The 23,434-nt window shown below is 32.6% G+C and overlaps 1 protein-coding gene across 1 annotated transcript; it reads right to left on the bottom strand.

Moving 5' to 3' along the window:
* Window positions 1–1,068: 1,068 nt before the first annotated feature.
* On the bottom strand, window positions 1,069–22,650 carry LOC133182503 (protein Smaug homolog 2-like). Its single transcript, XM_061317347.1, has 13 exons — window positions 22,527–22,650; window positions 17,709–17,961; window positions 13,808–14,407; window positions 13,170–13,469; window positions 12,075–12,184; window positions 11,835–11,921; window positions 11,443–11,641; window positions 10,978–11,066; window positions 8,061–8,158; window positions 7,203–7,392; window positions 6,939–7,014; window positions 5,797–5,892; window positions 1,069–5,486 (listed from the first exon to the last, which is right to left on the bottom strand). The coding sequence occupies exons 2-13, from the start codon at window positions 17,911–17,913 to the stop codon at window positions 5,458–5,460; spliced, it is 2,079 nt and encodes a 692-aa protein (XP_061173331.1). The 5' UTR covers window positions 17,914–17,961; window positions 22,527–22,650; the 3' UTR covers window positions 1,069–5,457.
* Window positions 22,651–23,434: the final 784 nt, after the last annotated feature.

The following is a 23,434-nucleotide window of genomic DNA, read 5'->3' as shown; positions in this document are numbered from 1 at the left end:
CTTAAATATATTTGTTTAAATAAGGTTCTCTAATTGCACCCCCCAGTCCTTTATCCCTGAAGACCTTGTCATCCAATATCAACTCCTTCAACACAAAATTCATGATCCAGGCCTGTGTAATGTGTAGTGCACTGAAAATTCAAGCTTATAAATATCCTGTAATATATTTAAGGTCAATGATATAATGAAATATTGTCAAGGCTATATCTTTAAAACTCCTTGATGGAAATGCTTTCAAACAAGAAGCCCACAGGCCACAACATTCACCAGTCACTTTGGCTCAGCTGCTCTTCAGAAGACTTTTAAGATATTCCCCTCACCCAGCCCCAAGGAACCAGACAAACTTTACTCTGAGAAAATCTAACTTCAAACTCTGGTTCTGGTTTATAATTATTTAAAAAAAAGATAAACATTGAATAAACTTTCATAGAGGGTTCATTACTCTATATATGTCACCAAGCAGTTTGTCACTGAATTCACCCCTATGTCAAGGGGTGAATTATTTTGAAAATTGTAAATTTTGGTGGCTTTGCCTCAATTCTTCAAGTTATCACTGAAATAAGGACCAACAGAATCACAATTATTCTTCTCTTTCATTCACTAGCAAAATTAGATGAACCTTCATTAGAGCAAATTTTAAATCCTTTTACTCTAGAATGCTTTGTGTTGAGTATATTTTAATTAACCCACTGGTACTGGTTCAGCAGAAGAATACTGTAAAATCACATATTTTCTTGGGATCACATTTTCGAGGTTTGATGAAAATGTATAGGTTCGTGGGAGATTGATTTCATTAATGAAGAATTGTTGCCTATTTATATATAATTATGGAAATTTACATTTTGTGGTTGACTTGAATTTGTGGGTATCTTCAAACCTTGAAAACAATGGAAAACCCCACAAAAATTAGTGATTTCACAAAAGTAAAATGCGAAAAGTTTATGCAAACAGATGATGGAATAATTTTGATAAAAAAGGCTCACATAAGCCTCAAGCAGATAAGAGCTAACAAGGTAAGCCCAATGATTGGAAACTTGAAATCCTCTAGGTAACAAATCAATCCAGATGGCATATTACAACCAATTTATTTGATTTTCCTTGAAAATGTGACAAAATTGTTTACAAAGCAACAAGAACACTAATTAAAAACATTGCATACCATCAATTACTTATCAATTAACCGTAAACATTCTAACACTGAAAACAAAAAAGAAACGTGAACTCACAACTTCAATAACAGAAATTATGTCAATGATTAATGTCGGTGACGTTCAACAATCAAAATTTTACATAACAATAAACTTTCACACATTATTCTTGAAGAATTTAATTTAAAATTACATTTTTTTTGTTTTCTAGGTAAAATTCATTTTTGTACAGATATTGTTTTACTCAAGTAATTTTCCATACTGTAATGAACTGAGAATTTATATATCAATAATTTTCAAAATAAATTATACTTAGTGTTTTCAGATTTCAGTGTTTGCACATCCAATAGTTTGCTCAAAAAAGAAGGTGGGTTGATAACAAAGAGTGAACTCCAATAACAGTACTTCAACAAACATGCAACGTTCACTTGACGTGCTGGTTAAAAGGAAAGGTACAAGACTTACAAAATTAAATGGCACTGCAAATTTTTTTTTTTAACTAAAAATCATGTTTTCGTAAAATTCCACATTACCCTGTGTAGAGAATGTTTCTATAAGTGTACCTACAGTACAATGTGTTACAGCCAGGCTAAACACTCCCCCCTGCAAGGGAACGGTGGTGTTAAATTTGGCATTATGGACAAATTGATATACTACAGAAACTGTTGTAACTTACATAACATGAATGATTTTGCAAACATCAATTGACTTTTTTCATGATGTTTTATACATACATGTAATGAAATAAAGGTGACAAAAACTGAAAGAAAGTTCACAAGTCCAGCAGTATCAGTAAAAATCACAACAGACATAATGACTACATACTTTAATATTTTGTCACAAACTTTTTAGAAGCTAAAATTTGGATTAGAGAAAAAATAATTCAACAGTATATAAATAACCGGTTTAGTGCAATATCACCTCTTCAGATTGCTTTGTTTTAAAAAATTCTAAGGTTTCAAAAGCAAATAGACAAACGAGAAACACAAGACCTTAGTGACATTATTTGACTTGTATTACAGGAATAATAATAAAAGGGTAATAAAAATCTATTTCTGAATATTTTTCTTTACTCTGGGATAATCATAATTTTTTCCTTTTCATCTGACACATACAATATTACAAAAATATAATATTTTGAAATTTAGTGATCAAACAAATGAATAGTACAAAAGTCTATCAAAACCTTTTTTCTTTAAAAAAAAAAAATGACAGAGATGAGATTCTAATTCTTAATTATCACATATCTGAGGTTTCATGTAAAGGTTCTTAGAAACAAGAATTCATAATGTAATCCCCCATGATTGTTACATAGTAACAGCTAATATACCAGAATTTTTTAAACAGTTTCTTTAACCAATTCTAGCATTATTGAACAAACATTTACAATCTTGTTTTGATTCCATCAGTACATGTAATGTTCACTGACCAAAGCTAAAGCAGAACATTCAATATACATGTACTAAATGTCAAACTTATGGATAAGTTTAGATTCTAGGTGCATGTACATATACATGTAGTATTATGGATATGAATATTTATGTCAGAATATAAAGACCTAAAAAATAGTCCTTCCTTACAGGGATTTTATCTACTGAAATATAAGCAGTCAAAAAAACTTGAGCTTGAATTGAGTATCAGGTAGGTGAATAGCTTACAACCTCAGGTCGTTTCTCAAATGGTTTAATTTACCTGTACTCATGTATGTGGTTATGGTATGATAGTAAACTCTGACTAGTAATTAAAAAAATCTTACCATGCTGTATTTCATAAAATATTCCATAAATCATGGCCACCAAATACTCTTATTCATAAAAAATATATATTATGAGTACACCATCATAAGCCCTTCTTTAAGTTTCATTTCTGTAAAAAAAAATTTGTTGGGGAAAAAATCTAACCTCCACCATACCTCCTGACTGTCACTCACACAAAAAGGAAGTTGCAGTACTGCAAGGTTGTACTTCCTGCCATATATACCTCTGTACACCTTTTAATTACAATAAAACTACATGACTATTACTCCACCCCTTTTCAAAAATATTGGAATATTTTGAAGAAAACATTGATCAAGGAAATACTGTTTAAAATGTGTGTACTACAGAATGCACTTTTTAACACTTGCAGCATTGCCTACCTCTTTAGAGTAATCCTCCAACATTTTAGCAATACTAGAACATCATTTTAACAAAATAATTTATCTCTGAACATCCACTCAAATGCACCACAGTCTTCACCTCTTAACATCAGGAGTACTGAAAAAACCCAATCTGATTAAAATCAGATCCTTTGATCCGCTCACATAGATCTCTACACCTTGTGTAGCGATCTTTGTGAGCTGATCAAAGGATCTGATTTTAATCAGATTGTGAAAAAACCTTTCATAAAAGTAACAACAAAGTCTTGAGGTCCATAAGCCTACCCCTTCCATTATTTAACTTTGTTGTTACCTAGAATGGTGGTAACAACAGAATTTAAAGCCATCCCTTCCCTCTCCAGACTTTGTTACCCATAAAGGAGATAACAACAAAGTCTAGAGGCCTCCACCCCACGCAAGTTCCCCTCCCCTTTCAGAAAAATAGTAGTAAACTACATTATCACATTACACTCAATATATATTAATAAAAATACTACATATGATTTCTAAATTAAGAATTACACTACTCAATATTTATAAAATTTACATCCTATCCTATAGTAAATATGAAAATTATTGACCATTCTTTTGCTCAAAATACATTACATGTAATTATGGATAAGAGCATTTGGTGGCCTTTACATTAATTTATACATGCATAAACAAAGCATGCAAATACACATACATATTATATTTACATGTATAAAATCACTGTACCAGCAGCAATTTATAAGGACTTGTGTATCATATGAACACACAACAGAGGGTGTGCAGCTCTGTAAAGTTGATTGGTGTACATATAGTGTACAGGTTATGAATATCTAAACATGATTTTTTTTCTGTATCTGTACATATGATTACTTTTTGACCAATCCTTAAACAAATAACACACATTTCCTACTGATGCTTACGTCATTATTAACACTTGCAACTGAATTAATCTAAATACAACTTGCTGTGAAATCACTAATTTTCGTGGGGGTAAAATTTTCGTTATTTTCGTGGTGTGAAGCGACCCACTAATTCATATCCCCCAAGAAATGTTAAAATTCCATACAACAGTACTGTGGTTCTCTTTTAACCATGAATTCCCCTTAAACCAGTAATTTTTCCTTAAAGCACAAAAATTTGACCCCTCGAAAATAAGCGATTTTACAGTAACTTAACATTCAATGTAATGCACAGAAGTATTGGTCCCATCTATTACCAAAAATATATATATGGTGCATGCCTAAACTTGAGGCTCATAAAAATGAAATAATTTTGTTTCTTTTTAAAACCCTGATATTATAAATTTAAATTTCAAGATCTTTATATCTTCAAATACATGTATTTTTCCTAAAAAAAACCCAACAACCCCAATTTGACTTAAAATATACCTGTTTAAACTGAGGAAGAATTTGTTTACTATAGTGTAGGTCCTAACTATTTTTAAAATACATACATGTATAATGTAATTACCGGTAAACAAATTGAGTTTTAACATTTATATTTTCAAATCCAATTAATACAAAAAAAAATGTTAACATTTAATCTCTAAAATATCTATTTTAACAAACTACTATTAACCAGTGATAAAACTACAATCAATTTCTTTTTGGATTTCAAAGTTTAAAAATATACAGCTTCAACAGAACACTTTGTAGACAATAGCACAATTTTTGTAAACATCAGTGCTGCTAAAAAACAGTATTTAACATCCCTTTTTGCCATGCATTTCTATCAAATGAAAAAACATGCACAAAAACTTTTGGTACACATCCTTTATATATGTATGATGGTATAAACATAAAAAAAATGATTTATTTTGAATGGTTTCTTAAACCTTTTGAAATGGTTTATTAATACAAATTTTAAGTAAGGAAAATTGATGTTATTGTACAATTTTAGACACATGTACATCGTGGCAATAGACGTGTACATTGGGTAAGGCATGGCAATGTTGTGGAACACACTTGTATAAGACCTGTCAATAAATAATACTTCTGGTAGAGAACACCAATAAATAGGTATTTATAGTGCAAAAAAGCACTATAAACTGTTAATGAAATTTACATCCAGAAAAATCAACATATCATATACTTCTTAGAGATGATTATTTCTCAGCCTCATCACATGAGACAGTTTAAGACAAATATGAACAGCAGCTTGTAACAAACTCAGCATCTTTTCCTAGTATGTTGTTCCTTTTTCATTTGTCTCTGTTAAAAAAAAAAAATCTTCAATTTTCTTATATTCACAGTCACCATCCAATACTCACTTAAGTTTTTTAAGGTATCTACCGTAAATGTGCTCTTGTCATTGTGTGTTTACTTCAAAAAATTGCTGCCTTGAAATTCTTTCAATTTCGAGGGGGTGGAGGTTTATTATTATTTTTTTTTTTTAATATAAATTTGTTTTCATTTTTTCCTTTATTGAATCAATTTTCATTAATAATTATTATTTATTACTTATTAATAAAATACAACAGCATCAAATTGAATCAATTTTGTCTGAAGTTCTTCAACTCACCAAGACTACTTCCCAAAGCATGCTCAGTAACACTCAGACACAAGGAATCTAGCTGGGCGTAGTTCTCAAGATTATCACCTGCTAACTGGTCACAACCTATCATAATTTTTGTCAAATACATGTATATGCATTTCTATTAGTACTTAAAGTGGCAAGAGATATGTGTCTAATTTCAGAACTTTCTTCCAACATGAACCTTTAATGGTATTTTTTTTTACTATCATTCCAATAACAGCGTGTCACTTTGCTTGATCAAGCGTGCTAAAGTTTTACAAATTGATTACCATATTACTCATCGATTGGATGTTTGATTTGAATGAAATCAATGCCACTTTGCATAAGAAACGCAGAATCCAACAATACCCCGATAACACTGGCCAATCATATTGACTGATTGTTTACCAGTGCGGCAGTCAGCAGCAACACGTGGTCAGTCAAAGCCTGTTTTCTGTCCTCAAAATAGTATGTGTCATATTTGTTGTGATTTGACCGAATGGAGTTAATACATGTACGTATGAGAAAATTTAAAGCATGAAATAAGTAAGGCTATACTCTGCTACTATTATACTATATAGCGCTCAATATCATCATTATAAGGATTAAAACTTGCTTTGCCTGTCCACATGTGATTATTGTTTACTGCATTCTCGTGAACAATCATTCAATACGATTGGTCAGTATTGCTGGGTTCTGTATTTCATATGCAAAGTAGAATTGCTTTCATTGAAATCAAACATCCAATCGATGAGTAATATGGTAATCAACATGTGAAACTTTATCACGCTCGATCAAGCAAAGTGACACGCTGTTACTGGAATGATAGTAATTGAAGAGTGACATTGAATACTGATTTTGTTTTTTTTTGTTGTTGTAAATACTACATACTGCAGTAAAGCACTATCAAGGAAACAGGCATATAGTCTGAATGGTAATGTATAATTATGCTTAAAATAAAACTACATTTCTATTACTAGAACAGAATGGAACATGTAGGTAAAATTATCAAATCATTACAAGGTAACATGATTAACACATGTATCAGGTTTAAAGATACAATGATACAATTTTAAAGTTCACAAAAAACATGTTTCACATGTACTGAAAATATTTAATTATCAGACATCAATGTATGTCTGACTCACCTGTAAAATTGAGACCAAAATGATGTTGAGATCTCAAGGGGGCAGAGTGAGTTCTGGTCACCGGTGGCTTCTGAGTCTAAAACAAATTGCATCATTTTATTTTTTTTTCTTTCAAAAGTTTGCAAACAAAATTAGAGAAGTTTTTATAATTAAATCCATAGAGTAAAATATATATAAACAAAGTGCTGGTTGGTTCCAGCACAACCTTATTCATTAACTAGGGAGAACATGTAATAGAACTCATTAGATTTTTCACTCAAATACCTCTAGAGGCCCTGGACGTGAGAAGATAGCTGGGTTGAGAGAACTGTTTCTCGTCAAGGGGGCATGCCCACTACTTGTGCCTCCTACAATAGACCTCTTAGTTCCAAAACTCCACTGAGGGCCTGGTCTTTGTAATCTTAATGGTCTCTGTATCCCTATGTTATTATTCCAAAATGGTTTTCCTCCGAATCTGCAAGTAAATTTAGTAAGACATTGTCAATATTTTTCAAAATGGATCAAAAAAATTTATGAATTTGGAACATCATATGTGCTCATTTCAACTGCAACACTTTGTAACAAATTGAAAAGGACAAATCTTAAAAGATTCCATACTAGGACTAGGACAACCTATCGAAATATGAATAATATGAATTCTTTGTGATGATGATACATGTATTGATACATGTGTAGAAATATTGAAATATTGTAAATAAATTTTCAGACTTAATTTTTCTTTGTTTACTGAACATTTTTGGCTTAAAATAAAAATATCTTTAATATAAATATGAAATGAAAATCATGAAAATTAATACCACTTTTGTAAAATTATTTTTGTTTTACAACAAATATACAGCATCTATGAATAAAGTATTCTTATTTGTCAAGAAATATATTGTTTATTTCAATACTAAAGAAAAAATTTTGCAAATAATTAAAAATATTGTGATACGTATTGTATCGTTGGTCAAATAGTGTGATATATGTATCAATAGAGAAGGTGTATGTGCCCTATGACATATAAGGGTTAATGACAAAGTACCAAGTAGTTTTTGATTGAATAAAATCTTGATTGATGTGATCACTCCCAAATTACATTCTTATTAAACTCAGTTTTTGGGGAGAGCTAAGCTACTTTACCCTGGTTTCCGTCTGTCAACGGTGTACTTTGGTTGCCAATTTCTTTGGGTCTCATGTTTCCATGAAGCCAATCTCTTCTTTTGACGTGCTGAGAAAGCCTGTAAATAACATGGAATTATGTATACAGTCAACTCTGTGAAAGATGGCCAGTTTGGGAAGTGTTTAAGTGGCCAATTAAGTCAAGTGGCTTTTGATTCCAAGTTGCCAATGAAAAGCTAACCTTATATATTCTCATAAATGTTTTAGAGCTTTGAATTTTTAAAAGAATAAGAAGCAATACATTGCTAGTCAACATACTGTATAGTCTATTAATTAAGCTACTGATAGAATTCTATTCATCATCTGATTTTATAGAGAAGTCATTGAGAAAATCAGAAGCAATCATACAAAAGAATAAAGATTCTACATGAATCAAAAAGTGATACTAACTAGAAATATGTCCATAGGACATGAATGCCCCGCCGAGAGTATATTAGTAATGCAACATGAAAATTTGTTTTAGTGTATGAAATTTGATGAGAATATCTTGAATAGTTTCTTTAAAATTGAAACTGAAATCTAAAAAGTTGGATATAGATGATAAATTCTCGCTAAATTATGTATAAGTGCATAAACTTACATAAATATATCTTAAATGGTTTCTTTCAAATTAAGCAAAATGCAAATCTAAGAAAAGTGAGGTCAAGATCACAGGAAAGTTCAAGGTCAAATGTTTTTAATGCAGTTGAATACTTCTCACAAATACGTTTCAGCATATTTAAGTTTGATAAAAATATTTTGAATGGTTTATTTAAAACTGAGCTAAACACTAATTTAAAATAAATGAAGTAAAGGTGAAAGGAAAGGTCAAGGTCAAAAAATGTTGATGCAGTTGAAAAGGTTACATCAGCATGTATTAGCATATGAAGTTTGATGAAAATATTATGAATGTTTTCTTTAAAACTGAGTTAAACACAAATTGAGAAAAGTTAGGTCAAGGTCAAAGGAAAGGTCAAGGTCAAAAAATCTTGAGGCAGTTGAATAGCTTACATCAGTACGTATCATCATATGAAGTTTGACACTAATTTAATAAAAGTGGGGTCAAGGTCAAAGGAATGGTCAAGGTAAAAAAATGTTGATGCAGTTGAATAGCTTACATCAGTATGTATCAACATGTGAAGTTTGATTACACTATCTTGAATGGTATCTTTAAAACTGAGCTAACACTATTTTAAGGAAAGTGAGGTCAAAGTCAAATGAAAGGTCAAGGTCAAAAAATGTTGATGCAGTTGCATAGCTTACATCAGTATGTATGAACATATGAAGTTTGATTACACTACCTTGAATGGTATCTTTAAAACTGAGCTAAACACTAATTAAAGAAAAGTGAGGTCAAGGTCAAATGAAAGGTCAAGGTCAAAAAATGTTGATGCAGTTGCATAGCTCTCATTAATATCTATCAGCATGTGAAGTTTGATAAAAATATCTTGGATAGTTTCTTTGAAACTAAGCTTTGAACAGAGCTAAACGCAAAGTGTGATGGAAGGACAGATGGAAGGACGGAAGGACAGAAGATGGACATGACAAACACTATATGCCCCAGCCATATTCATGGCGGGGCATAAAAACGGTGACACTAACATGAACAGTAGGTATTCATGACTGCTAGTTATGCTACATGCACATATTTTATGAGGCTACCTATTAAAGTTATGCCATTACTTTAGAAACTAGAAATATGTCCATAGGACATGAATGCCCCGCCAAGGGTATATTAGTAATGCAACATTTTAACACAAATTGAGAAAAGTGAGGTCAAGGTCAAAGGAAAGGTCAAGGTCAAAAAATATTGCTGCAGTTGAATAGCTTACATCAGTATGTATCAGCATATGACGTTTGATTCAGAAACTAATTTAAGAAAAGTGAGGTCAAGATCAAAGGAAAGGTCAAGATCAAAAAATGTTGATGTAGTTGAAAAGGTTACATCAGTATGTATTAGCATATGAAGTTTGATGAAAATATTATGAATGGTTTCTTTAAAACTGAGCTAAACATTAATTTAAGAAAAGTGAGGTCAAGGTCAAAGGAAAGGTCAAGGTCAAAAAATATTGATGCAGTTGAATAGCTCTCATCAGTATGTATCAGCATATGAAGTTTGACACTAATTTAAGAAAAGTGAGGTCAAAGGAAAGGTCAAGGTCAAAAAATGTTGATGCAGTTGAAAAGGTTACATCAGTATGTATTAGTATATGAAGTTTGATGAAAATATTATGAATGGTTTCTTTAAAACTGAGCTAAACACTAATTTAAGAAAAGTGAGGTCAAGGTCAAAGGAAAGGTCAAGGTCAAAAAATATTGATGCAGTTGAATAGCTCTCATCAGTATGTATCAGCATATGAAGTTTGACACTAATTTAAGAAAAGTGAGGTCAAGGTCAAAGGAAAGGTCAAGGTCAAAAAATGTTGATGCAGTTGCATAGCCCTCATCAATATCTATCAGCATATGAAGTTTGATAAAAATATCTTGGATAGTTTCTTTGAAACTGAGCTTTGAACAGAGCTAAACGCAAAGTGTGACGGAAGGACAGACGGAAGGACGGAAGACAGACATGACAAACACTATATGCCCCGGCCATATTCATGGCGGGGCATAAAAATTATTTCATGTTGACCTCAGAGGTCTAAAAGGGTATCTACATTGGATCACATAGTGATTTGCAAAACGGCAAATTAAGCTACAGCTGTATATAATGTATATATTTATTACCCCTAAAAATTAAAAAAACAAAAACAAAACTAGACAGTAATTTCTTATACTAACATCTTAACTATTACAAATATTTCTTTTTACTGCATAATCATAAGCATTAAATAAATCCTTTTTGCAGAAAATCTCTTCAAATACCATGGAAAAAAAATACTTGGCTGACTATCTTTACCTCATGGTTTAAGCACTTGTCTATAACTTGTATAAACAGGTTAAAGCACTCATCATCATATGGAGTTGTTACTAGTAACTGGGTACATGCTGAAATGTCAACAGTTCACATTTACGATATTTTACACCAACTATAAATTGGAAAGTCTTTAAATCCATGTACATGTATCTTTAATAATTTTTTTGGTATCATCATAATTGTACTTGAATATAATCCATATACTATTATAAATATTTTTGCATCATCATTAAAAATTGATTTTTATACAAAATAAATGACATTTTTTTAAAATACAGCTTTATGATATACATGTACCGTATATCATTCATAATTATAAGTGGCTTCAATAAAGATACAAAACTTTGCTAGGCTAATCCTATAAAATGACAGCTGTAGATGGAATTAATTTTTAATCAATTACTAAAATTCTTAAGCACCAAAAATAAAATTTATAATCACATTTACCTTTCCACATGACACGGGTGAACTGCCCTGGCACATCACCCTCTGGGATGGTGTCACTGTCAGACACGGGGGAAGGGGGAGGGGATGAGGGGACTTGGGAATCCCCTGATGAAAAGGCCTTTAGTGGTGTGTTAAGCATACCCTTCATTTCAGATAGCACAGATTTAATGGTAGAGATTGATCCACCTTCAACAATGTCCTAAAATAATAATAATAATAATTAGCTCTACAATCAATAACTCAGCATCATTTTCTACCTTTAAGCAACTAAACCAAAGAACTTGAAGAAGAAATCAAGTCAAGAAATAGACTTAATGATTCAAAACATAATATTTCTATGTTTTGCAGTATTAATTGACTTGTATCTAAGAGTATTTATTATCAATTGTTACCTTTTCCATAGATTTTAACAGTTCCTGTCTTTCCCTTAATTTGCGAAGACTCAAAACAATTTTGTGACGAGCACCTTTTGTGACATTCTGAAAAATAAAATTTTTAAATATATTTATCTCTTTATATAAAATTTGCTACATTCTCTATCTTTGTGCACACATATATGCACAAAATTAACATAATCTTCTTTCACACTAGGGCATAAAGCTCTGTACTCCAGGAAATGTAGCTTAACTCACCTGTGTTTCAAGCCATTCCTCTGAGACGGACAACATCTCTTCGAATGTCATCTGTTGAAACAGGTAGGCATATTTATGAAGCCTTAAACTCTTCAACCAGGTAGGTACATCTGCAAATATGTATATACCATCATTAAGTTACACATTTAAAACAAGATGTGTCATTATGAATGCCCCCCACCCTCACCCCCCAGCAGCCAAAATTTCAAATTGCAAATTGCACATTTGTAGCTGAGAAAATGATAAGAAATTATGAATTTTTTCCAAGTTCAAGGGGGATGATCTCAAAAATTAATCAGACCAGGACCAAATTCGAACTTGACTTGTATTTTCTGGTAAAAAACCTGCATATACAATTTCAACCTTATATACATTTCAATCTTATATACATCCCTACAAAAGTTAGAGAGCAGAAACTGAAATTTTTATATTTTTTTTTCGAGTTCAAGAGGGATAATGCTGTCAAAAATCATTGAACCATTACTAAATTCAAACTTGACCTGTATTTTCTGGTAAAATACCAGCATATGCAATTCCAACCTTATACATACATCACTACATAGGTAAGAGAGCGGAAACTAAAAAATTTCTTATTTTTCTAAGTTCAAGAGGGATAACTCTGTCAAAAATCATTGGACCATGACCAAATTCAAACTTGACCTGTATTTTTTGGTAAAATACCTGCATATGCAATTTCAACATCATACATACATCCCCACAGAAGTTAGAGTTATTTTTTTCTACTGTTCAAGAGGGACAACTCTGTCAAAAATCATCAGACCATGACCAACTTTGAACTTGACCTGCATATTCCTATGATGCACCCATATGTTAAATTTGAGTTGAATGTGTGCAACTGTTGCCAAGATGATGAACGGAAAGTCAATCATGATGGAACAGGGTAACAGTATATGCCCCCGGCCATTTTATGGTGGGGCAAAAGAGACCTTTTAAGCAACACCTAATCATCACAGAATACATATGTCATACGGGCATATAATTTCCCTATTTTTTTCCTTTGGCACCTCATGATGGGTGATTGAAGTCACACAAATATAATTAACTCCCCTTTATAATAAAGAACCTTCCAAATACCTCTCATTCCACTGCCCTCCTCTAGGAAGCTATTTTTCACTGGTTCCATATCCTGGTGAGTATCACTACTCCCAGATGAGGTAATACTGCTCTGGGGGGAGAGGGGAGGGTGCCCTCCCTGCATTTGTTCATAGGTCAGTGAATTTGACCGCCCTCGGTTGTAAGGCACTTCACTTTCACTGTTTTGTAACCAGTCATTAACATGATTTATACTGGAAGTCATGGATAGACCATGAGGCTGGGGGTGTAATGAAGGTTTACGACACAGTTTATTGTGTTGATTCACTGGTTTAACATTCTCTGTGAAAAAAAGAGAGGTATTACTATTAGATAGAAATAATTACAACATATTCTCCAAAACTCAAAATGCCAGCAATTTGCCTTCTAAATTAAATGAATTTTTTCTCAGTACAATATTCTGTACCTGTAAATATATTTCAATGAACTAACTAGAAGCTATGGTCAGTAATGTCATTTATGAAACTGTACTGTTCTGACTACTTGAAACATACATTTAAAATTAAATTTGTGAACTGACATGCTCTGCTGCAGTAAGAGAAATACAGTTATACCACATTTGGATGTAAGCTATAATAGAAAAGTCAATTGCATTTGGTTTTACATTTCAAAAATAATACCTTGATTGCTTTGAGTATGGGTATGTTGAGATGATGAATTAATCACATTGACTGTGGCAGGGGCAGACAGAGTGGCCGTTAGTGGAAGATGCTGGTTGGGGGTTGAGCTCAAGCTATTTTGGGTATGAAATAGGTTAGACAGGTTCTCTTCTGACAACATCAGTTTGTTCTGTGACGAGGTTTCCTCCATAGTAGAGTCTCTGTAGTAAGAGAATGAACCATTGGTGCGGCCAGTTACCCCTTGCCTGGGCATGCACTGTGTGAAGTCCGAATGATCCCCTTTGGGGTTTGTGTTATGAGATGGTTGATGGGGATTAGAAATGAAGGTGGAAGTAAAACGCTCATTAAGGTGAGAGATCCACCAGTTGAAATGGGCATGTTCTTCACTGGTGAGAGCAGGGTGAATGACGGAGTATGACAGTAACTGTCGGCTCTCCTCCACATAAGCACCATTTTCATTGGAGTAAGTCAGAATTTGAGGAATAAGAGCTAAATACTCTGTTTTGGCTTTGACATTGCCAACTTTCAGCAGTGGAAAGTGGGCTAACAGTTTTTGGACTGCTATCTCCTGTGGCTCGGTTCGCAGTTGATGAATATATGCTAGAAAAGTACATAATAAATGTTAATATTTATAATAATTTGATACATGACAATTTTTTTACAATGACAAAGACAACAAACTTGCTTGAAGATGTGAAAATAATAAAGACAATAAAATGAACAAGTTTGATCTTATGATCTTAAAACTTTGATCTATCATGGTAAAACCCACCTGGGGGGATTGGGGGTGGGGGATATGATTGGAACAAAATTAAATCTACACTTTGTAGTGAAGGTTTCACTTAAGTTTCAACTTTTCTGGCCCAGTGGTTATTGCAGAGATTTTTAAACAATGTGATTGTGATCATAGAACAAGTCTCAATAAGGCTTATCTGTGGTCCCAGGTTACTTGTCAAATTTCGAACATTTATTAAAATTTTTGAAAATTAAATTTTATTATTAACTAATTTATTATTTGAATCATCATCTAAAAATGTCAAACAATAGATACAGGCAGCATACGAAGCTGTGTGTTGAAGGTAGGGTCCTTTGATTTTCATGAATATCAAAAGAAATCAGTGACAGGTACACACTTCAAAGCTTTCATGAACACCAAGCACAGGTTTGTTCAGAGTTGAGTTTGAAATATAATGTCTATATTATATGTGTAAAGTTTGAGTGAAAATATCTGTGTTGAACAACCTTGTGCTTTATTTTTTCTAATTAAAAGTATTGTGATTTTGAATCTCTTCGCTGACTTCATTTACATGCGATTAACCTCTTTATGACCTGTTTTTAGAATCATAACAAACCACGTGGATTTGTATCATTACGGGTAAATGCCTCCAGTAAACGTTATAGTTTTCAGTTGAAACGTACTCAGTTTTATATCGGTCAGCATGGACATGTTTGATTCATCTTGTTATAGCTTTTATTGCCAAAGTTTTATAAATAGAAAATTGTATTTGTAGTTGATTGCGTATCTTGAACATATAATTCGTCTTTGAAAGAAAATTATCATACCAAGATCTTTTTTTTATAGTATCTAATCTAAATGTCTCCGCCCATTTCCATGTAATAGAGAAACCGTAGTCTGATCAGGGGAAAATGTTCCGGCAATTTTTAGTGCGATAGGTGTTAAAAATTGGCTTGTATCAGTGATTTTTTTCTACCCATTGGGAAAGGGTTCGGTACTGATTCAATTGGGAAAAATAGCATCGAAGTAGAACAAACTTACAAAGGAGAATTTTCTGTCATTTAAACAAATGAAATGTATTTTACGTTTATTCCAACCTCATAACCTATTACTCCATGTTTTAAAGAATAAACAACAAGTATTTATTGTTTTTCATATCAATGTCCCTTGTTTTCGCATTTTCATGCTTTCAATTTGTCAAAATGTATGACACTATATGCTGCCTACACCACAGGTCGGTCTGAGGTCCCGCCATATCTCGACTAATCTCTAATTTCGATTTAAGCGGAAGTGAAACAATTAGTCAACTTGTACAATGTTTCATTTAAAAAGAAATACGATGTCATCATAGTCTGTTGCTTGGCAGTTGAATTGGGAATTTTTAATCTCAAAAGTGGGAAAAATTAACTTTTTTTGGCACTGGGAATGGTACCGTTTATCAGTACCAGTTATATAAGGAAAAAAAACGCTGTGTATTTTTTTTTATGTTTAATCATTCATTATTAATACACAATGTTTTAATTAGAAATACTTCGTTATACACAACGAAAACAAACAAAATACTGTATGCTAATATTTAACCGGTAAACCAAGGGTGTAAAAAGGGACCACACTTCTATACTTAAGTAGAATACTCCTTTTTACCAATTCTTAATTATCTCCCCTTAAAAGAGAACATGACCCTTCATCTGAATAAACTTGAATTCCCTTCACACATTGGCCAGGGCTCTGACCCCACTTAACTTTTTGGGAATGGGGCCGGGGCCGTAAAGATTGGGAATTTTGGGATAACCATCATACTTTAAAATCATGATATATTGGATTTCTGGTCTTTGTTATCAACTAAATTTTTGTTTTGCAATACAGAGGAATATGAATAGCAAGTTTAGTTATTATATATCAAACTATATTTTCTTTAAATTTTTTGGAGAATTGACTATTGGGAAAATTAACACATTCAATTGGGAAAAAAAGATACCTTTTATGAATTGGGAATGGGGCTCTTGAACAGCCCCAATTATAGACAATTGAGAGCCCTGTTGGCCAAGGATGCTTTGTGGCAAGTTTGGTTGAAATATACCCAGTGGTTCTGGAGAAGTTGAAACTGAAAAGTTCACAGATGGATGGACAGACAGATGGACAGAAGACAAAATGTGACCAGAAAAGCTCCCATGAGCTTTCAGCTCAGGTGAGCAATTTATGAGTAAGACTCAAGTTAAGGAGAGAGAAATATATAAGGTTCATAGCTTGCAAGAATTAATAGTTACGGTTTTTCTCCAATTCTAGATCCTTAATCTTTTTTATTGTCGATAGACACAAGGCTTGCAGAGTATCTACTGACAATTAAAAAGTAAAGGAATGAGAGTTGGAGAAAACTGGTAACTAATGAGCACACATCATAGAACCTTTTTCCCCTTTAGGCCATAATAAAAAAAGTCCTAGATTCTCATCCCCGCCCACCCCGATTTTTTGCCCCCGCCTCAATTTTTTTAATTTCTGTTTTATTTCATCTTGATTCTGATCGGGATTGGTATTCAACTACCATTCAACTTTCGTTTTAAATCCCGCGAATGTCGGCATGATTTTGACAACTGACAAGATCATGAAAATGGTAATTGCTGTAATATATATGTATTAAACAAGGATCATTGGTTGTGAAAGATTGGTGATGATGTGCATTAAGAGATATGCATATTTAAATGGACCTCTACTGTGACTTTCATTCAGGCATTATAGATACATGTAAATCTGCACGGATTGATCAGGTCAACAAAAAATCTGCACAATGGAAAAAATAAAAAATATAAAATAAAATCCGCTCGCCTGCCTTCATATTTAAAAAAATTTGGATGAGAATCTAGGATTTTTTTTTTTATTATGGCCTTACCTTACTAAAATTCTTCAAAATATCTGTATATCATTACTACACTAATCACTCACAAACCAATATTACATAACAAAATGTGACGTCACAATATTAGAAGCACATAATGTCATCAAGACTGCCAATCAAATGCTCACTAGAGGTTGTTAGAGAACAACAACAACAAAATCTCTGAATGGGAGTGATGATGAAACATTTAGTGGTTATGGGAGAAAATGGGAATAACAGCAAAAACATTTGATCTTTGAACTTGATATTCCCAGAACACTATTCTGACTAACCAGGGTTATTGGCCTCTGCCTCTAGTCCCTCTGCTTCTGAACAGTCTTTCTGTTGTAACACCTGAGCCAGGAATTTAATCTGTGTGGCACTCAAGTGTTTTAGAAGTCCATACACAACCACAGTTTTCTCACATCCATTCCACTTCTCAAACCAACTGTTCAAGGAATTCACTTGGTCTCGAAACATGGTGTTGGATTTCATCATTGGCTCTACCAAGTTTTTCTTTCACTAGTCCATTTTACTTGCAAGATTCTACATAAAAGTACACATGTTAAGAATGCTTGAACTGATTAGAAATTGTTAGATAAACTGTAGATTTCAATTTATTATTTAATTTTGATCTAAGGGCAGATTACTCTAACTACATAAAAATACTACAGAATCAGAACCTTTTGTGTGCAATGTATCTATAGATGTTTCTAAAAGGTGACATGGGAGTAATTCAGTGTCATATTAAATAGTGGATTAATTGTCACAGTGATGAATAGTTACAGACTTACCTGCCCAAAACATGTTTTTCTGAAGTTTTCTACAAATTTTTCCATAAGATTTGACTACATGTATTATGCAAAAGATTTTGTAAATTCGATGGAGAAAATTTTAGTGAATTCACAATAAACACATTAGCATACTGTTGTTCTCACAGAAGAAGTATCTTTAACAGTGATGTGTAGAAAAGTAGAAGACCAAAATATTTTCATAACTACCGTGTATGTGATTCGTAATCTTGATGTCTTTGTGCATATATTTGGGCATTTAGAACTGTAATATTAAATGTGTAAACAGCATATGACTGCTAGTGTTTATTGATAATTTAAGAACTGAAAATCTGGAAATTGTGAGATTAGGCTTTCAAACCTTATATTATATTAAGAGGGTCAAAAATCGTAAAAATTACAGGTAAATCGGGAGAATAAGCAGGTCTGTACTTGAATCATTCATTTGACATAAGACCATCTTAAAAATTGTTTACTTGTCTTCTTCCGACTCAAAATAAAAAAAGGGTAGATAAGAAGGGATATATTTATAAAAACAAAAAACCAAAAAAAAAAAAAAAAAAATTGCAAATATAGAATTAAAAGATAATTGTTGATGGGATGAGAAAATTTCAGAATGAAGAAAAAAATTGTTTCCTGGAAGTTTAGGAAATTTTTAAAAGTCAGACTTTTTATAATCGTCGGTCAGGAAAGAACAGAAAATTTTTTAAAGATGGCCTAAAAATTTATGCCCTTCAATGCCTTCATTCAAGTTTGAATCATGGAGGCAGTGGTCAGTCAGGGATAAAAAAATGTACGAAATTAGTTATAGTTTTCTTATTCATGATTGTAACTGTGATGTGATATATTTTACCTAGCTACAATGCTAAAAGAAAATATCTTGGATTTGCTGCCTTCAACCTCTAGCTGCTATTCTGTTTTTATCTCCCAAAACTTTAAGTGATGTCTGCTTTCATGTCAGAGAGTTGCACAAGATTTCATGGTGTCACTCAATTTTTATTATGGAAAAACACTTTGAAACTTTCAGAATATTGAGTTTTAAAGGTTACTTTCTATATATTCCTAGTATGTAAAAATCTGATTCCCCATCGTGGCCTTACCCTAACCCTTGGGTAGACCCTATTCCTTGGGTAGGAGTGAAACGGTTCACCACGGTATCGATTCACTGTAGTATTTTTTCTCAGTTTGATACACGGTGCAAAATCTCTAATTTTCGGTTTGGTTCATTTTTCAGTCGGGATAGTTATTCAGTCGGGTTTGGCATAAGGTAAAACAAGTTACTAAGTATAAATAAGTATAGACAACGTAAATTTTTGATGACTGATAGCTTGTAAAATAATTTTTGACAGTCAAATAATTTTAATCAATTTCTTCTAGTAAATTTGCAAATAAAATTCGTAAAATATGTGACTAGATTTAGAAAAAGAAAGCATAAAACAACGTTGAATTTGTTTCCTTCTATAAAAATGTATCGTATCAAAAATAACCGAACCAAGACAAAATTATACAATACGTATTGAACCGTGAAGGAGGTGTATCGTTTCACCCCTACCCTTGGGGTCATGATTTGAACAAACTTAAATCTACACTACCTGAGGATGCTTCCATATCAATATGACAAAACATCGCTTTGATGTTCTTGAGAAGATTTTTAAAGATTTTTTTCCAATATATTCCTATATTAAAAATTGATCCCCCATTATGGCCCCATCCTATCCCCGGGGGTCATGATGTGAACAAACGTAAATTTACAATTCCAGAGGATGCTTCCATATCGATATGACTATACATGACATTGATGTTCTTGAGAAAAGATTTTAAAATATTTCTCCTAAATTTTCCTATGTAAAACTTTGATCCTCCATTGTGGCCCCACCTAACCCCCAGGGGTCATGATTTGAACAAACTTATTTACACTACCTAAGGATGCTTCTATATTTTAATATGACTCATCATGGCTTTGCTGTTCTTGAGAAGAAGATTTTTAAAGATTTTTTCCTATAATATATATTTGTATGTTAAACTCTGATTGCCCATTGTAGCCCCACCCTACCCCTGTGTGTCATGATTTGAACAAATTTGAATCTGCATTACCTGTGGATGCTTCTGTATCAATATAACTACATAGCTTTGGTGTTCATGAGAAGAAGATTTTTTAATTCAAGATTTTTTTCCTAAATAGTCCTATGTAAAATTTTGATCCCCCATTGTGGCCCCACCCTACCCCTGGGGCAATGATTTGAAAAAACTTGAATCTACACTACCTGAGGATGCTTATCAATTTGTCTAACCATGGCTTTGTTGTTCTTATGAAGATTTTTTCCTATATATTCCTATGTAAAACTGATCACCCATAGATAGTTTTCATATGGCGAATTTTCTCTCTGAGTTATTCCCCTTGGCCGCCATTTTGGTGGTCAACCTGGTAATTTTTCCTCTTTGTCTTACCAAATCAAAGAGTATAGCAGAAATATTTGGGGGAAAATCTTTATAGAATAAAAATTATGAAATAAAGGAGGCTTTAACAAATGTATATATTTCAGAAAAACAATGCTTCCTACCCCACAATGGCCAGTATAAAAAGTTAAAGTTGGTTGAATAATGAAGGAATATGAGCATGTTGACCCCCAATATGGCGGCCAACGGGAAATAACTCTTGCTAATTTGGGTCTACTGAAAACTATCTATTGTGATCCACCCAACCTCTGTGAGTTATGATGAACTTACACTATGTAAAGAAGGTTTCACATAAGTTTCAACTTTTTGGGGCCAGTGGTTCTTGAGAAGATGATTTTTAAAAGATACCACCAATTTTCACTTATTCTTATTATCTCCCCTTGATAGAGGGCATGGCCCTTCATTTGAACAAACTTGAATCCCCTTCCCTTAAAGATGCTATGTGGCAAGTTTGGTTAAAATTGGCCCTGTGTTCTGGAGAAGAAGTTGAAAATATGAAAGTTTATAGGCCGCCCGACAGACGGAAGACGGACAAAATGTGATCAGAAAGCTCACTTGAGGTTTCAGCTCAGGTGAGCTGAAAAACCATCTATTTACAATTATTTTTTATTTTTCAGAAAAAGTTGCTTGGTAATTTTCATATTTGCAAGTTCTCAGTGAAATATTACAACTCAATTTTTCCCTCTTGTCAGGAGACTGCTGATACATGTACTATACTTTATGACTATTAGTAAGACTGCATGTAACTTACCCTTAATGACACAATTATCTTATTTATAAACTGCATGCTCTAAATAACAAACATTTACATGTAAACTAAATGGTCAAACATATAATTGTTTATTTCTGGAGTAATCTAATGAGTATGTTTCATCTTTAAACATAACTATTTAGGCCTACTTGACCAGTTTTCTCATTCAGAACCCATTCATCATTGTAAACAGGTTAACAATCCAATTCTTTTAGATGTTTAATTATAATGTCAAAATAATTAAGATACCAAATCGCTAAAGAACTGTGTCCAACCCACTTCATATATAAATAAAATCTGAGTTAATAATTGTGTCTAAAGTTCTAGACCACTACATATATATATTAAAAAAAATCTCTGAGATAATTCTTCAACTCACTGTGAGGTTAAACTTTAAACATCTTTAAATAGCTGTATAGATAGTCAGTCATATTGGCCTATCTTGGAAAGTGCATGCATGGATATCATGCAGTAAAAAGTGTAATGTTATTTAGTTTTACTTATAAATGATTAGCATTTAGCAACTGAGTCTGATAATATTATTCAATATTGTGTTTTTTAAGTATGGAGAACCACTGTCAACCATCTTAAAAACGATGACAGGCCTACAGTATCTGTGTCCACCTGTTCCTTTTAGAAACCAACTGTGAACAGTGTGTGACATGTCTAAACTTTTATTCAGTACATTACTACACCATTACCAACTACTTATAAAGTAAAGTCACAGTGACTTTATCATAATAATGTATCTGTATCAAAATATAACTTCTTGTAACGTTGTCAAAGTATTAGGATGGGGGTTTAGGGTGTGTCTAAAACCCGAAATTTGAGCTTTTATCTTGACAACACAATGATGCAAAACCAATTCGTTCGTTGATATCATTTTGAAAATAAACCATTACATGGCAAAGTCGTTCAAATACGATACAATTATCTTTAAAAATCTCAAATACTCAAAACATACATGTATCTAGTCAACAGCCAAGTTGTTTTGGGAACGGTTTGGCTGTACAAAGAAGAACCTCATTGAATATCAAGATATGACACATGTATTTTACCGTTTTGTCCCTAAATATTAGTTAAGATTGAGAGTAAGAAAACTTAAGACTTACATCTGCTACTCTCCGCAATGAAACACGACAAATTCCTACATTCTTTCGGGAAATACTGTTCTATTTTCGTACCACATGTTGAAAGGGATACTAATACACCGTGACGTCACGACAGTAGAGTTTACAAATGGCGGCAAATGAGTCAAAACAAATGGACTTTTAGTGCGTATATCGCTTTTATGAGAAGAAAAACTCAATTTCTCAGTGTACATTTGCGAATTGTTACATATATTGTAAAAGACCCATACAGGGTAATTCACGAAAGTGTTGTGAAGTGTAGCTAATATGAGTTTCATGTTTTGACAGTTCTCATGAACTCTGTTGCAGCGCCATCTAACGTTCTCGCATATGAGGGGAGCGGATCTCTCTCTTTTTTCTTCTAAATGTGCCCTTTAAAAACAAAATTTTAAACTAAAACTGATGGTTGACAACTGAATAATCTATAATATACCTGCATGCAACCTCTCTTAAATTTTTCATATGTTTAATCATTCAAGGTCCCGACAGAACTCGGCTCAGGCGACCCTTTTGAACTGCATGTTGAACTTCTGTACTATAGCTAGGACTACATTCTGTTGTTTTTAACATTTTACCATCAGTAAGGAATTTACATAATATGTAAACATATATATACTCAGTGAAAAGAAAGAGTCGGGTGTTGAATATGTATAATATTGGATCAAACTTTAAGTTAGAGAATAACTTACTAAAAACATAATTTATTAATGAAAATATATTAATTTAACTAAAATTATACGAACGATCATTTAAAATAGATTCATGCATTTTTATGTCTTGGCAGAATCACAACATTGAACATAAAAACACTAGCTGTTCAAGGTATGTTGCAAAAAGGGGTTGGATGAGCTTTTCATATAGAATACATAATTCACAAAGTTACGAAAACA

This window comes from Saccostrea echinata, unplaced genomic scaffold (genome assembly GCF_033153115.1).
Source record: "Saccostrea echinata isolate AGI-Se365-2 ecotype Australia unplaced genomic scaffold, CSIRO_AGI_Sech_v1 ptg000009l, whole genome shotgun sequence".
Classification (NCBI taxonomy): domain Eukaryota; kingdom Metazoa; phylum Mollusca; class Bivalvia; order Ostreida; family Ostreidae; genus Saccostrea; species Saccostrea echinata.
The sequence above is the reverse complement of the archived record's forward strand: the minus strand, read 5'-3'. Positions and strand labels throughout refer to the sequence as shown.